Source organism: Sciurus carolinensis, chromosome 1, assembly GCF_902686445.1.
Source record: "Sciurus carolinensis chromosome 1, mSciCar1.2, whole genome shotgun sequence".
NCBI lineage: Eukaryota > Metazoa > Chordata > Mammalia > Rodentia > Sciuridae > Sciurus > Sciurus carolinensis.
Genome location: NC_062213.1, coordinates 108,386,651 through 108,403,614, shown reverse-complemented (window position 1 = coordinate 108,403,614; position 16,964 = coordinate 108,386,651). Strand labels below are relative to the sequence as shown.

At 38.9% G+C, this 16,964-nt stretch overlaps 1 protein-coding gene across 3 annotated transcripts in view; it reads left to right on the top strand.

Moving 5' to 3' along the window:
* Positions 1 to 9,326, top strand: part of Lrig2 (leucine rich repeats and immunoglobulin like domains 2) — a 55,005-nt gene extending 45,679 nt beyond the window's left edge. For 2 of the 3 annotated variants that reach the window (XM_047546828.1, XM_047546811.1), the window contains exons 17-18: positions 578 to 865; positions 3,029 to 3,863. In XM_047546828.1, the coding sequence (XP_047402784.1) occupies positions 578 to 865; positions 3,029 to 3,252 (512 nt within the window). In that variant the 3' untranslated portion in view covers positions 3,253 to 3,863. Of the gene's footprint in view, positions 1 to 577; positions 866 to 3,028; positions 3,864 to 9,141 lie in introns of those variants that run through there. The other variant, XM_047546819.1, reaches the window with a different exon arrangement.
* Positions 9,327 to 16,964: the final 7,638 nt, after the last annotated feature.

The window sequence follows — 16,964 nt, the reverse complement described above, 5'->3', positions numbered from 1 at the left end:
TGAACATGTTACTTAAGATCTGCTCTTTAGTTTATTTAACTTTTACTTCTATCAACCACATGCTTGTCAGGTAGGACTTAGACTAGGGATACTTTTAGCAGTTAGTATTGCTAACCTCTTGACTTTTAAAAGTAACATGGTCTCCCACGAAGTGAAGTCATCCTAACTCCTTGTTTTCTGTTCTACTTTGCATAGGCCAAGCATGTATCTTTTAGCACAGTGCAAGTACTATCTTGGATCCCTTGATATGAACTTGATTTATTCAGGCTGGGCAGAGATGATTTAATGTAATATTCAAGAGTATGGGCTCTGAAGCTAGAGTACCTGGGTTTAAATTTCACTCTGTTGCCAAGTTACTTTACTTCTCTGTGCTATAATTAGCTTATCTATGAAGTGAGGATAATGAATAGTACCTACTATACGGGGATGTTGTGAGGATTAAGTGAGTCCACTCACAGAAAGATCTTGAAACTTTACCTTGCTTATAAGGTTGAAGTGCTCAAGAATGGAAATTGGTGATTGGCAAAACTAATTCCTTACAGAAAAATGTTTGGGTTCTGTCCTATGCTGTTATTAGGTGGCACTGGTACCCGGGTGATCTGCTCAGATTGTTATGACAATGCCAACATCTACTCGAGGACCCGAGAATACTGTCCATACACCTATATTGCTGAAGAGGATGTTCTAGATCAGGCATTATCGAGCCTCATGGTCCAGATGCCCAAGGAGACATTTTTGTCACATCCTCCCCAAGATGCCACTGCCCTCGAGAGCCTGATATCAGCAGACAGAGAACTGTCTGCCATTCCTGCTAACCATGATAGAAAAAATGAGAAGAAACTTCCCTCTACACAATTGAGCAATGGTAAGGGATGTCTTTGTTGTTTTATATTTTGCTTTCACTTACCTAATGAATTTTTCCTTCCATCATATAGGTAGCACTCATTTGACAGGAAGCAAATTGTTATATTAGAATAAGTGGCCATTGTTAACTGGTGTGCACTAGAGCCAGAGGTTTTTACATATTGAGTTACAATATCTTCATCTGGAAGATGAAAACAACTTTTGTGGGGTAATAAGATTGCACTGTTGAATATTCAAAGGCCACACAGAAAAAGCTTTAGAAAAGTTTCATATAGGGTATTAATAATGTTTTCTTCCATTTTTTAAAATATTGGAAATTTGAAATGCTTAGAATATGTTTTGGGCAAAATTAGGTGAAGGTTTTTTACTGGGAAAACTTTAAAATGTTTTGTTTGGTTGCTGTTCTCTCAGGCAAGTATTTAATCTCAGCATCACTTTGCAGTTGTTTCTTTCTCCTGTGAGGTGTGATCAGAGCCATAATTGCGAAGACGGTTTTAGAATACTGTCCTCTGTCCTTCATGGCCCAGGAAAAGAAATACTATACTATGTAGGTCAGGCCTTTGATAACAGTTTGGTCAGTAAAACAGCATGTCCTAGACTGTGAAGGGTACTACTGAGCATACCTTCCTGACCATCCTGGCTTTTCATCACCTGTTAACCTGCTGTTAATCTGAGGTGGAAGATCATTGGAAATGGGGCAGGGGGTAAGAACTATAGAATTAGAGAAGAATGTAAATTATGTAGAAGGTAGTGGTATTTTCCAGGGATGGTTCTGGCATCTAAGGTGAGACTTAAGATGTGCTCTTTGGTTTTTAAGAGACTAATTCTAAAGATTTCTCAAGAGGGTAGAGAGCAGAGAAAAGTACCATTATTGAAGTTAGTTTCTTATGTTTACATTCAATGTCTAGGAAAGAAATGCACCAACACTTAATCAGTTTTTCCTTCTCTTAGAAGAATCACAAAAAGAGGGTTTAAAGCCGGGTGCAGTGTCACATGCCTGTAATCCCAGCGACTTGGGAGGCTGAGGCAGAAGGATTTAAAGTTCAAAGCCAGTCTCAGCAACATAGCGAGGCTCTAAGCAACTCAATGAGATCCTGTCTCTGAATAAAATACAAAAAAGGACTGGGGATGTGGTTCAGTGGTTAAGTACCCCTGAGTTCAATCCCCGGTACCAAAAACAAAAACAAAAAATCCCCCCAAAACAAAACAACAACAACAAAAAAGGTTTAAGAAGAACCAAAAGTATAGCATGTCTTTTTTTTTTTTTTTTTTTAACTTTTCATATGCCTTAATTTTTAATCTGATCTATAAGTAAGGAAATCAGTAGATGAGAATGCTGTAGTGCATTGTCCATTTTTTTATCTAGGGGTACTGTAGATTCGTGCTACCCAAAGTATGGGCTAGGACTGTCAGCATGAGCATTACCTCAGAGCTTATTAGAAATGTGATCATGGCTGGGTGTGGTGGCGTACACCTATAATCTCAGCTACTCTGGGGGCTGGGGCAAGAGATCACAAGTTTGAGGCAGCAACTTAGGAAGACCCTGTCTCAAAAGATGTAGCTCAGTGATAAAATATGCTTATATGTTCAACAAGATCCCCAGGTTATTTATATACTTATATGCATATTAAAGCCTGAGAAACTTGCTCTAGTTTACTTTTCACATGGGTTTTATTTGTGGGTATTGGTTTCCAGAATGTTAGTCTAGCTTTTCCCAAAATGCACCAGGTAAAGTGTAACTTTCAGTAAACAGTCTTTGAGAAAAGAGCTCACTACTGTAGTAAAAATGAGAAAGGTACATTTTTTTGAAACCAGAGTATAGATAATGTCATTTAACATAGTTGCTTTTGGTTATTATTTGTTGCTTGTTATTAGTTTGGTTCTTACATTCTAGAATTTGGAAGACAATGATTTTTTTTTTTAATGATTGTTTATTTTTAAAACAAAAGCATTTAAAGATATAATAGCAGGAAATCAGCAATTATTATGTGTCATGAAACTTTCATACCATTACAATATGTATACTTCCATTACAGTATATATGTTCCCAGTGATCTTACTCAGGAATATTGGGCATCTTTATTTCTTTGGGGATTTGGTTAAAAGTACATAAGTTTTAGAAAATTAATTTTGAACTTTGATAATTCTTGTCTTTCATTCTCAGAAACATTGCAACGGCCTCTGTGGAACATAAACAGAGAATTAGGCCTGCCTCATCCGCCCTTTGCGCAACAACCAGTCCTTGAGTCACCACAGCTTCATCGAAGTGAAGGCCTGGCAGAGAGGGATCCAGACTCTTCTTCCCCCATGCCCTGCCACAGGTTACACGACCATGCTTTTGAATTTAGTAGGACTCGGAACATTCAAGATGGTAGTGAGGGCACATGAAACCCATTCTAGGATAAAATCTGGGCACAGACGCAAGTTAATTTTGTATTTACTACCTCAGAGTTCAGAAGAAACCCCAAAGTCAGCGTTTGCTTTACTCTTTGTTTATGGTTACATTTGACCACACCAAGGTAGCACAGGCATGAAGGAAGGGTAACAGCTGACAGAAATGGGTATATCAAGTAAAAGATATGCAGCACTGGCAGAGGAATATACAGGACAAATATGCTTCCTGGTGGTTCCATGGAGATGTGCCCAGGTGTGCATTGGCTATCAGGAAGAGTCTCATTGCTGCTTAACTTGCTGGGATTATCTTAATTCTCAGAACATTCATGAGAAAACATTATTACTTTGATGTTCTACTTTACCTTTCAAGAGCAAAACTAACTTTGGAGCCCTCTGGGAAGTGTGCCTGGGGTTCTTCAGTGGTTTTAAGCAGGTAGTTGAAGCTGGGGCTTTGACATTCAAGGTCTTCAGCAAGAATCCCAGATTTGACCAGCTGGTATTAGGTCAAAGGTTTTTATATTCTTGTGAATTTTTTTTTGTCCCTATTGCCCAGGGATGTCATTGTAAATATATGTGTATTTATAAATAATTTTTCTATTCATTGACCATGTGTATTGATTATAATGTAAATATTTTTGATATGCCAGAATTATATATAATGTCTCTCTAATTATATTGACAGCAGCTTCTCAGATCACAGATTTTGTATAACTTAGTTTAGTGAGATCTAAAAACTATTTAAAGTTCTAAAAACTTATTTGTTAAGAAGTATATGTATAGAGGCAGGGTACTAGGTGATAATGCACATTCAATACAATCTTGGTGAAATTATCTGCTTTCTTCATGGCTGAAGGTTCATACATTTAATCATTTGCCATCTGTTTACAAGCATCAGGTGATATTACCTTTCTAGCATAAAAAGCCTGGCTCTTTCAGAGCCTGGCAGTCTTGTCACAGCCCTATAAACAGAAGAAGACTTGTTTGGGGACTATCTTCTTTCAACAGAGTGACTTACAGGGAAACCAAAGATCGCTTCTTTCTTGTGTTTGTTTTGTTTTTAATCTCTTTTTTACTCATGCCATATATCTTAAGGGAAGAGTACTCTTATGTTTAGGAAGAACATACAGAAGTTCCTATACTCTAAAGCTTTGGAGTGTTTTTTATAAGTGACTATGTGAGCCAAAAAGTTTTTTCAAATTTCATAGCAAAGAGCTTTATGTAAAGAAAGAACTTAACAGTCTAATGAAATGCAGTGAACTGAAGTTCTTTCTTTGCACTTTCAGATTTCTTTACATAACTATTTGATTCTTTCCTCTAAATTTAATATTTATTACTTAACTAATTTTTCTCTTAAATAAAAATATCTGTTTCTTAGTCATGCATTTCCAAGGTTCTAAACTCACATCAGATCTCAGCTTTTTGTCATAAAGTTTAGCTGAATTTCATACTTGGATTTAATCAATTTTTCTCCAGTGGGCAACAGCACTTCTTTAACTGTTTAGTACTGCTACACCTTTATTTTTCCCCTTGTACCTGTCAGGGTCTGTTCGTTTTCACTTGGAACTTAAATATGACAGTTTTACTAACCCTTCAGTCAGCATCTCTGTTCTTAGGAGGTTATGGTATCATTTGTATCGGACTGTCAGGAATTGAGACCTGCTTCACTTCTGGCTCTGCTCTTCACTACCTGGGTAATCTTCACTAGCTGGGTAATCAAGGATGAGTCCTTGTACTTTCCTAGGCCCAGTTTCCTCATTTATGAAATGAGGCATTTTACTAGATGCTCATTCTAGCCTTTTCCAGCTGTAATGAATCCACAGTTTCTCTAGGAGCTGAAGAAGATTATGCTACTTTAATAAAAAGTTGCTTGTGTGAAGTATTTGTTGAACAAGAGTGATACTGCTTGCTCTAACTTGATCCAGATTTATTTCCTCTATAGCCAGGAGTAATGGTCTAAGAAGTACACATGAGGAGCCAGCTGCAGTGGCACACACCTGTAATCCCAGTGATCCGGGAGGCTGAGGCAGAACGATCCTAAATTCAAAGCCAGCCTCAGTAACTTAGTGAGACCTTATCTCAAAATAAAAAATTAGAAAAAGACTGGGGATGGGGCTCAGTAGTTGAGTGCCCCTGGGTTCAGTCCCTGGCACCAAAAATAAATAAACAGACTAATCCCTAGCACCATAAATAAATACTCATGAGGAGAAAAATATTCTACTTCTAAATGGTATCAGTAACCCTAAAGAATCTTGTCTCAGTAGAAAAATTAACCTTTGCTTTCTAGAGCAGCAGGTCTGAATGCTAGAATTACAGCATACTATGGTATCAAGATAAGCTGAGAAGTGTGCCACAACTCATTTGTAACTAGTTTGTGCCTTACTTCCCTTTCTGATGTATTCAAAGTTACCGTACTCTAACTCAGAGATTTTCCTGAGTGGTAAATGTGGAGTTAAGGCTGGGTTGCCAGAGATCGTGTCCACGAATGTTGGCTGTTACGTGCGAGAGGGCAGAAATCAGGCTGTATGAGTCACTGCTCTAGAGACTGTTCACCCAGACATGCTCCCTCCATGCTGCTCCTACTGCCAGTGGCGTCAGAGTCTGGTGCCCTGAGGAGCCAGGTTATCCTTCATTATATCAGCTCAAATGGTTGAAACCTCTACCCAGATATTCTGAACTTGCCAGAACAACTAGTCCTGAATCTGTGTAAATGCAAAGAGCCTACTTTGGGTCTTAAAATAACAATATGTTCTAATCCTAGGAAGAATTTACTTCATGCTTTTTTCTCCCCTTCTTCCTGGTACAGGATTGGGCCCGGAGCTTTACACTTGCCCTACCACTGAGCTATATAATTTCTTTGAGACAGGGTCTTGCTAAAGTTGCTTAGGCTTTTCTGAACTTGAGATCCTCCTGCCTTAACCTCCTGATCAGCTGGGAGTATAGATGTGCATGTATTTTTAACCAAGTAAAACGGTGACCAAGTGCTTTACCCTCTAATGTACAGGATTGGTGGCTTATCAGTACTTTTTTCTAGTAGTGCAATGTCTGCCTGATGCTAAGTTAATCAGGGATGTTGCAAAGAAAGGCAAACAGAGAAGTCTGTCTCCCTACCTAGTTATCTCTTCATTTTAGGGATATATAAATGTTCTTAATTTATGCCCCTCTTAAGCTGATTCTTTGTTTTTTGTTTTGTTTTGTTTTGTTTTGTTTGGTACCAGGGATTTAACCTAGGGGCACTTAACCACTGAGTCACATCCCCAGCACCCACCCAACTTTATTTTATTTATTTTTTTTTAGTTGTCAATGGACCTTTATTTTATTTATTTACATGTGGTGCTGAGAATTGAACCTGGTGCCTCACACATGCTCAGCAAGCATTCTACCACTGAACTCCCAACCACAGTCCCCTTTTGAATATTTTGTTTAGAGACAAGTCTCACTGAGCTGCTTAGTGCCTTGCTAAATTGCTGAGATTGACTTTGAACTCGTTATCGTCCTGCCTCAGCCTCCTGAGCCACTGGGATTACAAGCATGCGTCACCATGCTCGACACTTAAGGCTGATTCTTCAGATCTTCCTGGAAGAAGAAATAGCATTTTTCTTGAACTCCAAGCCTTATAGCCATTAACTATTTCCCAGAATCTTCTAAATACTTCCTTTGTATGCAAGATACTTTCTAGAATAGGAAATATCAAGAACCTAGCCCAGTGTACAGTTGCTCCTAAAAGTGCTACATCAGAATGCTTTAAGTGTGTATTTTTCTGTAAGGTAACTTTCATGTTGCCTGCACATTGCCCATTAAGGGGTTGTAAAAGGAACTTCAGGCTGTTAAACAGTTTAGACTGTTCCCCATTTTCAAATGAAAAGGGATATGTTGTAGAAGCCTTTACTTAAAGTTGTCAGGCATCATCTATATGAAGGTGCAGCATATACTTGCTAATAATTCCATATAACTTAAATCTCTAACATCACATTTACCTGACAAGTGGACAGTCAGCCTTTCAGGGGAAAGATACATTGAGAATCTAAGTAGTTATCTATTAACAGTGTTAGATTTCTGTTTGAGATGGAATATGGGCAAGATGACTTTTAAGGTCTCTTATTTTATTGGAACTTTCCAAATACAATCGGACAGTTTTAAAATTTTACCCTTCAAAATCTTCTGTGTTTAATGGAGAATACTTCAATTTTGTTTGTTCATTTTTTTTGTTTTGTTTGGTTTTTTTTACGGTACTAGAGATTGAACCCAGGGTCTTTTATGTGCCAGGCAAGCATTCTACCACTGAGCCACACACCCAGCTCAGAATTTGTTTTAAACGAAAGAATTTTGGACCATAGATAACAAAGAGGATCTGACCTATGAGCATGGCTTCAAATGTAAAGTATGGGCTTGTTCTGAAGAGATCTAATGTAAGTGGCATTTCTGTAATGAAAAATTTAAAGCCTGTGTTGCACTATAATGCTCCCTTTTGCTCTTTGATTAATTTTTATTCTTTTTTTTCTTTCGTCAACTATATTAGGATAAAGATAACGATTGGATAAAAATTTCTGAACTTGGGGCTGGAATTGTGGCTCAGTGGTAGAGTGCTTGCCTAGCATATGTGAGGCACTGGGTTCAGTCCTCAGCACCACATATAAATAAATAAAATAAAGGTGTATCAACAACTAAAAAATATTTTTTAAAAATTCTGAACTTGACTAAATATGAAAAGATTCATTCCAAAATAGAGAATGGATAAGATATATAAGATTATGTGTGTGTGTGTGCGTGTGTGTGTGTACACATATATATCTAAGAGATGGGTGTGTGTACACATTCAAGTGTTTATGTGTCATAAATAGAAATGAGAGAACTTGTTTTTTTCTTATCCATTCCCAGTTGGAATGGAGTTGGAATTATGGTGTTCAGTTTTATACTTGATATTTTACCCTGGAGTGGCCTTTTTTTCATAATTATAATATCCACAGAAATGCCAAGGGGGTAATAGAGCAACAGAGGTAAGTGTGCTGTTGGTTCCCCCCCCGCCCCCAGGGCTGAGTGTTGAACCCAGAACCTCACACATGCCGAGTACATGTTCTGCCACTGAGCTATACCCGCAGACTCAAATGTGCTGTCATTTTATGTAACATCTTTCATTTTAAAAATTTGCTTATTGATACATATTATAGAGGTAATTGTGAAAACAGCTGGACCTTAGAAGGTTGAGCTAAGTTTCCCTTTTTGGCAACCTGCAAGTAATTTTTTCTGTTAAATGATCTCTTTCTCGGTTCGGCTTGGCAGGGGTTTTTCCATCCTACCTCTTCTACCTTTAACTTTTTGTTTGGAGTACAATCTAAACAATATCAGTTAATCTTGATTGATTTATTTCCTCCCTCCTTTCACATGTTCTGTATTAAGAGATGTGTTACAAATTGCACTTAAAACAACATGTGAAAACCCGAGAATCAACTGGAGGGCTTGTGAGAAGTAAGGTTGTGTGTGTGTGTGTGTGTGTGTGTGTTTTCTGGTGTCGGGGATCAAACCCAGGGCTTTGTACTTCTTAGGTAAGTGCCCTACTACTGAGCTATATCCCCAGTCTCCAGAGGTGGTTTTAAGAGTTAAGATTTAAGACCCATCTTTCAAGGTTGTGTGCTGTTTCTTAGGAGTCCTATGCCACACACCAAAGGGTGTGGCATAGGTGAAGAAACAGCTGGACATGTTTGTGCCTGTTTTCAGATGTAAGAAGTAAAGTGGTCTTATACCAACTATAACTGTTTTGGAAGAGAAATTGATCAGCAGGTGGTTAAGTGCTCTTGAAATGTCTCTTGGCTATTTAATGTGGCCTTTTGATCCTTAGAGACTTACTTCTACCCTATACTTTCCTCTGTTCTCTTTTTCCCTTGTTAGAGGATGTCAGTCCGAGCAGCCCTGGTATTAGATGTACCTAAAGAAAAGTAAGTATAAGCCAAGTTGTTGTTCAGTGTGGTTCTTTCCTGATATCTATATTTTCTCACACATAAGAATGTATATTTTATAGAGCATGTGTTTTGTCTGTTTGTCTACTGTAATGTCTTCAATAAAGCTAAAATACATTATGATCTTTTTGTCTTCACTTGCCTCAAGTATAAGAGTGAAATGGTTCATTTTTGAATTTGTGACCTTTTGAACAAGCCTTCAAATAGCTGAAAAAGAACAGTGAAGGGTTGCTCTTCTCTGGTTCTTGCCAACTCATACAGCTATGAGCCTACTACTGGCCACACCCTTCACTTGCTAGCTGTGCAGGACAGGAGCTGTCCTCTCCTTCCCTTGTGATGTCCATGTTGGTGCTAGGTGCCTGGCAGATTTGGAAACAATTCACTTAATAGTTCACTAGGAAGTAAGAGTACTTTCTGCACAGGGAAGAACTTAAGGGCTGGGGAGATAGCTCTGTCGGTAGAGTGCTTGCAAGAGGACCTGGGTTCCATCCCCAGCACCGCAAAAAAAAAAAAAAAAAAAAAGAAAAGGGAAGAACTTAAAGGCAATATTGTATAATTTGGTAAATCTTAGATTAACAGAATATTTGAAGGTCATCAGTATTCTGTCGCTTTGTTACTATACCATCCTGGGGACCATTTCCCCAGAATGTCAACTCATTGAAAACTGGGCTTAAAATATTGGTCCTGTTGTGTACATCTTTTGCACTTTAGTCTTTATGAGGCACTTTCCAAAAATAATATCTCATTTGAGTTTCAAACAATCTTATGATATAGATCAGGTAGATAATTGTAATCTGCATTTTGTAGTTAAAGAAACTGGCTCAGTGAGATTACTGTATTTCATTACATAATCATGGATTTTATGCCAATTTATTTTTGCAAAAGGGTACAACCATTAAACTTTAAAAAAATTTTTGTTTTGGTATTAAAAATCTTTATTACTAAACTGTTTTTGGTGCAGGATTAGGATGCCCAGAATATTTGTGAACATACCTTAAGATTGAATAGTCCAAAGTGACACACTTCATTTCTTTGTTACAGTTTAGTGAACATTTTTCTGATCTGAAAAAAACACATTGATTTGTACATCATATTTGAAATACTACATTTGAGCAAGTTTACTACAGTTGTGAATTATGAATAGAAAACGTAATCTTCTACGTCTGAAGATTCTGTGCCACTATCTATGACTTCATTATCTGATGCACCATCTTCAGTGCCACTCACATAAGGTGTGTGTTTATTGTTAGTACTGCAGCCCTCTCAATAGGACACAAGTCAGCTTTTGGAAATACACTGACAGTGTGCATGTGCTGAGAATTCTAGGCTTGAGGCTCCCGGTACTCAAGACAAACACGCATCCATATGCTCTGGTGAATACAGCACTGCTCTGTTTACCTTCTTTATTTTTATTTTTTAAAGTTTTTTAGTTTTTGATGGATCTTTATTTTATTCATTTATATATGCAGTGCTGAGAATCAAACCCAGTGCCTCACACGTGTGAGGCTAGCACTCTTCCACTGAGCCACAACCCCAGCCCATTTACCTTTTTAAGTGGCTTGTAGGACAGAATTATACCATGCAACGACTATGTGATGAAAGGTTTTAAACCAATTTATGGACTGAAACAACAGGGTGCTGTGATTTTGCAGTGGCAACAGTTACGCAGTGAAATATAGTATCACATACCCAACATCAAAAAACTTTCAGACAATAAAGCAAGGATTTGAATCCAGATTTCCTGACCCAATTGCAGATTTTCCCCTATGATACTTTCTGGTCTGAGCAGCATATCTTGTCCATTTTTCCTGTAATCCCAGTCGCTCAGGAAGCTAAGGCAAGAGGATCACAAGTTCAAAGCCAGCCTCAGCAACTTGGTGAGGTTCTAAGCAACTCAGTGAGACCCTGTCTCAAAATATGAAAAAGGGCTTGGGGGGCTGGGGTTGTGGCTTAAGTTGTAGGGTGCTCGACTGGCACATGTGAGCCTCTGGGTTCGATCCTCAGCACCACATAAAAATAAATGTACTGTGTCCCTCTACAACTGGAAAAAAAAAAAAAAAAAAACCCCGCTGGGGATGTTGCTCAGTGGTTAAACACCCTGGGTTCAATCTCTGGTACCAAAAAAAGTTCTGGAGATGAATAAAGCCTTCTGGGCTTTGATCAGTTTCAATGTTAAAAGTTTAGAATGTACCTTGAAGTTGATTTTTACTAAATTTCTGATTGAAAAACAGCTATCAGTTTTTTCTCATAAGGTGAAATGAAAAAATGTTATGGTTTTATTGTTTTGTTTTTTGGGGTTTTTTGGAGGCCTAGGTGACAGCATCCCACTGACCCAAAAGATGCTTGTTCACATTCATAGATAATTAGAAGCTTGTAACCCAGTGCTTAAGCTGTGTGTGCTGCAGGACTCACTGCTTTGGATCAATGGTTTTGGAAAGTACAATACCTAGAAAAGTGAAATAAAATAATGAAATACCAGCTCCCCACCCCACCCAGTGCTGGGGACTGAACTCTGGGCTTTGCACACACTAGGCAAGAGCTTTACCACTGACCTACGCTCCAGTCCCAAACAAAATTTTTATTACAGATTCAACAAACATAAAATTATTGTTACATACTAGTATTAAGATTTTTAACTGTATTCTTAATTTCTATATTTCATTACAGACAAGTAGGAGATCATTTGTGGGTGATGGGTACAGTCTGCAGACCCCTTCTGCTGGGACTGTACTAATGCAGTGGTATCATGATGGGGATTGGTCATACTCATTTCTGGGGGCTTCTTTTAATGCTTCTGGTATGGAGTGGTTGAAATTTGAGAACTGGGTTTCTGTTCAGAGGCCTTCCTGACTAAAAGCAACAGTTAAAACATCTTTTCAGCTAAGCTGCTTCCCCTGCTGCTGTAGCCTGTTTAGTAGAATCCTTTGCAGAATGCTATTCGCTTTACAGATAACTGTCTTTTTGGTCAGTAAGCTCTGGGATGGGCAGCCTGTGACTTTTGTTATAAAAAATTTTATCATGGATTGGAGTTGTGGCTCAGTGGTAGAGCACTTGCCCAGAACATGGTGAGACACTGGGTTTGATCCTTAGTATCACATTAAAAAATTAAGGTATCATGTCCATCTACAACTAAAAACTATATTTAAAAAAAGTATCCCAAGGTAGGTTAAGGGAAGTACAAGTGTCATACTGGGAAGGAGAAGGTCTGGCACTGTGAGGTCTGATGTGGACTTGTGGGTTGTTGCTTGAGTAAGGCTCTGTTGGGGCTGTTTCATTTGCTACCTCTGCTGTTTTACTCAGCCAGTGTTTATTGAAGTCTCTTCACAGATTTGTCACCATCCATTTAGTTCCCAGACCATCACTAAGGTCAGTTGTCAAAGCACTTTGACAAAAAGGCAAATAGGAAGCATAATCACAATCACTGCTGGGAAGAAATAAGGCAATTGATAGCAAAGATATTCTGCCTACCCCATTCAGATTCTGTTAAGTACTTTTCACAGCATTATCACAACAGCTCCTTTGAGGGATCTATTCTTATCCCCATTTTACAGATGATAAAACAGGTCAAGCAACTTGCCCCAGATCACATAATTAGCAAGCTGTAGAACCAGGAGTTGAAATGATCTCAAAGCACAAGTTCTTTTCCTGTGCCAAAGGAAGGGGAAAAGTGAGCTTGAGTCCCTTCTGTGGCACTTGGCCTTTTTTATTGGCTGAATTTTGTCCCCCCAAAATTCATACATTGAATCCCTATCCCCCATACCTCCATGTAATATTTTAAGATGAGGTCTTTAAAGAAGAGGTCATTTAAGTTAAAATGAAATCTTTAGAGTGGGCCTTAATCTGATGTAACTGGTATCCTCCTAAGAAGAGGAAATTAGACACATGTTGGAGCATAGTGGGAAGATCAGAGGCCATGGGTGGACTCATGGAGAGGCTGGCATAGCTGGACAAGAAGATGCAGACCTGTAATCCCAGCAACTGGAGGATGAGGTAGAAAGATCACAGGTTTGAGGTCAGTTTCAAAAAACAGAAAGGTATGGGGATATACCTCAGTGGTAAAGGGTTCTGGGTTCAATCACAGTACCAAAAAAAGAGAAGGTGGCCATCTGCAAGCCAAATTAGAGAACTCATACAAGAAACCAAGTCTGCTGAGTGATCTTGGACTTCCAGTTTCCAGAATTATGAGAAAACAAATTATTTAAGCCACCCAGCCTACTAAATTGTATTATGGCAGCCTTGGAAAATAGTCTCCCAGCAATACAGCCAGGTTGGTAGAATTTTTTTTCTTCCAATCCCAGGGATCCAATCCAGGGGGTTCAATCGCACATGCCAGGCAAGGGCCCACCCACTGAGCTACATTTCCAGTTCTGAATTTTGCAAGTAAGGAAATTGAGTCAGATTATGAGATTTGTCTAAAGTCATATGCCTCAAAGCTCCTGTTCTTTCCATTGAGCAGCACTGTTCTCTGATCCCAGTTGATTCTCTCCCTGTCTCCCCATACTGGTGATTGAACTTGGGGCTTTGTGCATGCTAGACAAGCACTCTACCACTGAGTTACATCTTCAGTCCCTCTCATTGTTTTTTTGTATTCTGAAATGCCTTGTAGAAATTTAATATTCTCAGACCCCTGAGGAGAAACCGGAAATGAAGCCAGGGAACACACTGACTAGCATGCTTGAGGTTCTAATGCATCCTCAGTTTCACAGAAGTTTAGACAAAAGCATCTGCAAGCACTGAGCCATGCTTGCCAGAAAGCAGGAAACTGACATGTCTTTTTGGCATAAAAAAAGTGCATCTGGGAACAAAGAAGCAAGGTACTTGGAGCTTTCAAGAATAAATGCTTTTAAGCTCCTATTTTATTCTTCTCATCCAAGGGGAAACCAGATTTTTAAGTCAATAGGTAAAATTCCATACGTGGAATGATGACTGTTCTTGAGTTACATGCAAGAGCAAGTGGTTTGATTTTCTCTTTCTAAATGTCCCATCAACGCCAATGTAAATTCCTCTCTCTTGAAAACAATAGCTGTATGATTCAGGTCGGCACTGATAGAGGCAAGCTTGAATTATTTATTCTTTGGGGCAAACTCCCAAAGCACATGAGTATATGTTCCATGCCAGAAATGACTAGTGCAGAGAAGAAATACAATTGCCTTCCAACAGTGAATTACTGCTGCCTCAGTGGCCTTGTTCTTTACACTTGTAACCTGGGGGTGGCTCAGGGACCACACGGATGCTCTTACTAAAATGGGACTTAAAAGGTAAGCTCAAGTGTGTGATGTTGAGAACTTCTGACTTTTGCAGAAGCATAAAATCATAATAAATTGCCGGTCTGTGGAAAGAGGAATGCATCATGTTGGCAGGAGCTGCCTCCCAGGCCCTGCTCCACCAGAAACTTCAGCTTTTTTCTCACACCTTTTCTAGACAGACCTGAGTTGCCCTGTTTTGTCTGCCAAATGTGTACCATTCCCTGAAGTTCCCTTGAACAGCAAAGACAAATACCCAGGGAGGTAAGAAGTTTGAAAACTACCTGTATCTTCCCCTGTTGAATATGTCCATATTTCTACCTTTGGGCAGCCTTGATTTAGGAGACACTCTTAAAAGCTGGCCATGCTCATTACTTTCCTCAGTCCAGGAACGGTTTTTTGTCAAGAGAAATGACTGGTTCATCTCTTTCTTTCCAGTTCTTTCTTGTGTCTTTTAAGTTCTGTATGATGCAAAACTTGTTAGTGAAAGGGTTACAGAGAGTGGTGAAAGTATTAGCCTAGAATTTCTTTGGAAACTTTTGAAGGCAAGGCATGGCTTTGGAATATCTCTGGTTAAGAAAATAAACCTGTTTTCTTTCCTCATGAAACCTCATTACTCTTCCTCTCCTTCCTCCCATTCCTCCATTTCCCAGTAAAGGAGTTTGGGTAAAAGAAGCAAGCAACTAAGTCCCCAGTTTGCCATCCATTGGCGGATGAGGTGGGGAAGCTTTCCCATGGTTGGGCCAAGGCTGCCAGTTCCTGCAGACTACTGGCTCCTTGCGGTCAGTCGCCCTCTTTTTACCACATGGTTTTAAAAAGTCGGTGGTGGACTTTGATCTTATCTCTACCTTAAGCCAGTTTCTTAGGTGTTTTGTGTTTCATTCTTTTATCTAAAAAATGGAAATAATCATGCCTACCTTATATACTTGTGGAGAGAATCATAAGCTATTGCATATAATGTATTAAACATAAAACCTAGCAGTGTTTGATAAATTTTTTGTCTGCTATAAGGTACTGTATGGGCACTCAGAAAATGGAGCATTCCCATCTCCCCAGGCTGGGGAATGAAGAATGTCAGAGTTTCCCAATGAGTCATTGCAGGGATAGCCCTGGAGAATTAGGTTCCTAGCTGGATTTTTTTTTTTTTTTTTTTTTTTTTTTTTTTTGTGGTGATGCTGGGGATTGAATCTAGGACCTTGTGCATGCTAGGTGAGCACTTTACCACTGAACTACACACTAAGACACTCCTAGCTGGATTTTGTTTAGGAACAAGAAAATGATTAAATAAAAAGTGCACTCAGCTGAGAGTCACTTGGAGGGATTCTGGCCATCTGCATTCATTACTGTGATCTTGGGAAATTGCCTGACTGCTGAGTCTTTACATCATGTGCAAAGGGTGCGTGTACACTGTCATCAGCTCTGAAATACTGTGTTCTTCAGGCATGGCGAACCATCTTCACCATGCCCCCAATGAGTCTTTGTTTCTTCTGGTTATTTTACAGTGGTTCTTAACTCCCAGGAAACACTAAATTTATCAAGAGAACAATGGTTGCAAATGCTCACATGGGGTTTTATAGAGAACAAAGCCTGCTTAGTTTAAATGAAAGAAATTAAATGGGGAAAAAAGTTAGGAGAAATATTTCTGTTTAATTGGGAAGTTTTGAACCTCCTAAAAAGTATATTATGTAAATCAGCCAACACCGAGCATTATTCCTTAATGAGGAACAGCATCCTAGGCCAACAAATTCCACCTTGTAGTGTAGTGACAGTGATTGCATAAGACTCCACGTAACAATTTGGAAAACTGAATTGTTTCTCAGAATATTCTCCTCAGTACTTGGTTGGTTTCATACCAAGAGGGATGACTACATTGGGAAAACTGCAAATGTTCTGGAACCTGAACACTGAGTTCAAATCATGCTACTCATATGTACAGGCAAATTGCTAAATTACTTTTAACCCGTTTCCTTCTCTGCAAGACAGTGATAATAATACTCATTCACAAGATATCTATGAGCACCAAGTGGAATCACTTCTATTGGAGAGAAGGTTTCTTTTTTTCTAAAAAAAGAAAGTGTTCAGTTTTATAAGTCTAACTTACTTGGGAGTATGGGTAAAATGAAATGGTGACCACTTCCTCAGGTTCCATTGACCAGTCAGTGGACTGCACTTTATCTCTGGGGAACAGCTGTGGTTTTTAATAGATTCCAGCATCACTCTAGTTTTCCTGAGGGTTTTCCTCTACAGGGATCCCTTGTTTGAACTGTTGGCCTGAAGAGGAACCGGCAGCTGCTGCATGCGAAGAGGCCTCTGTGGGCATTCCCTGGACACAGCACACAGCTGCTGCCCCCCAACAGCATGAATTAGGATGCTGTAATGAAAGCTTGAATATTTCATGTATCTTGTTTTCCAATTACAATCTTAAATATTCAATAAGTTGAGTAGCAGAAAGCTAAATAATTGGCCTGACAAAGGAATAAACAGAAAAACCTAAAAAAGAATTTGAAAACAA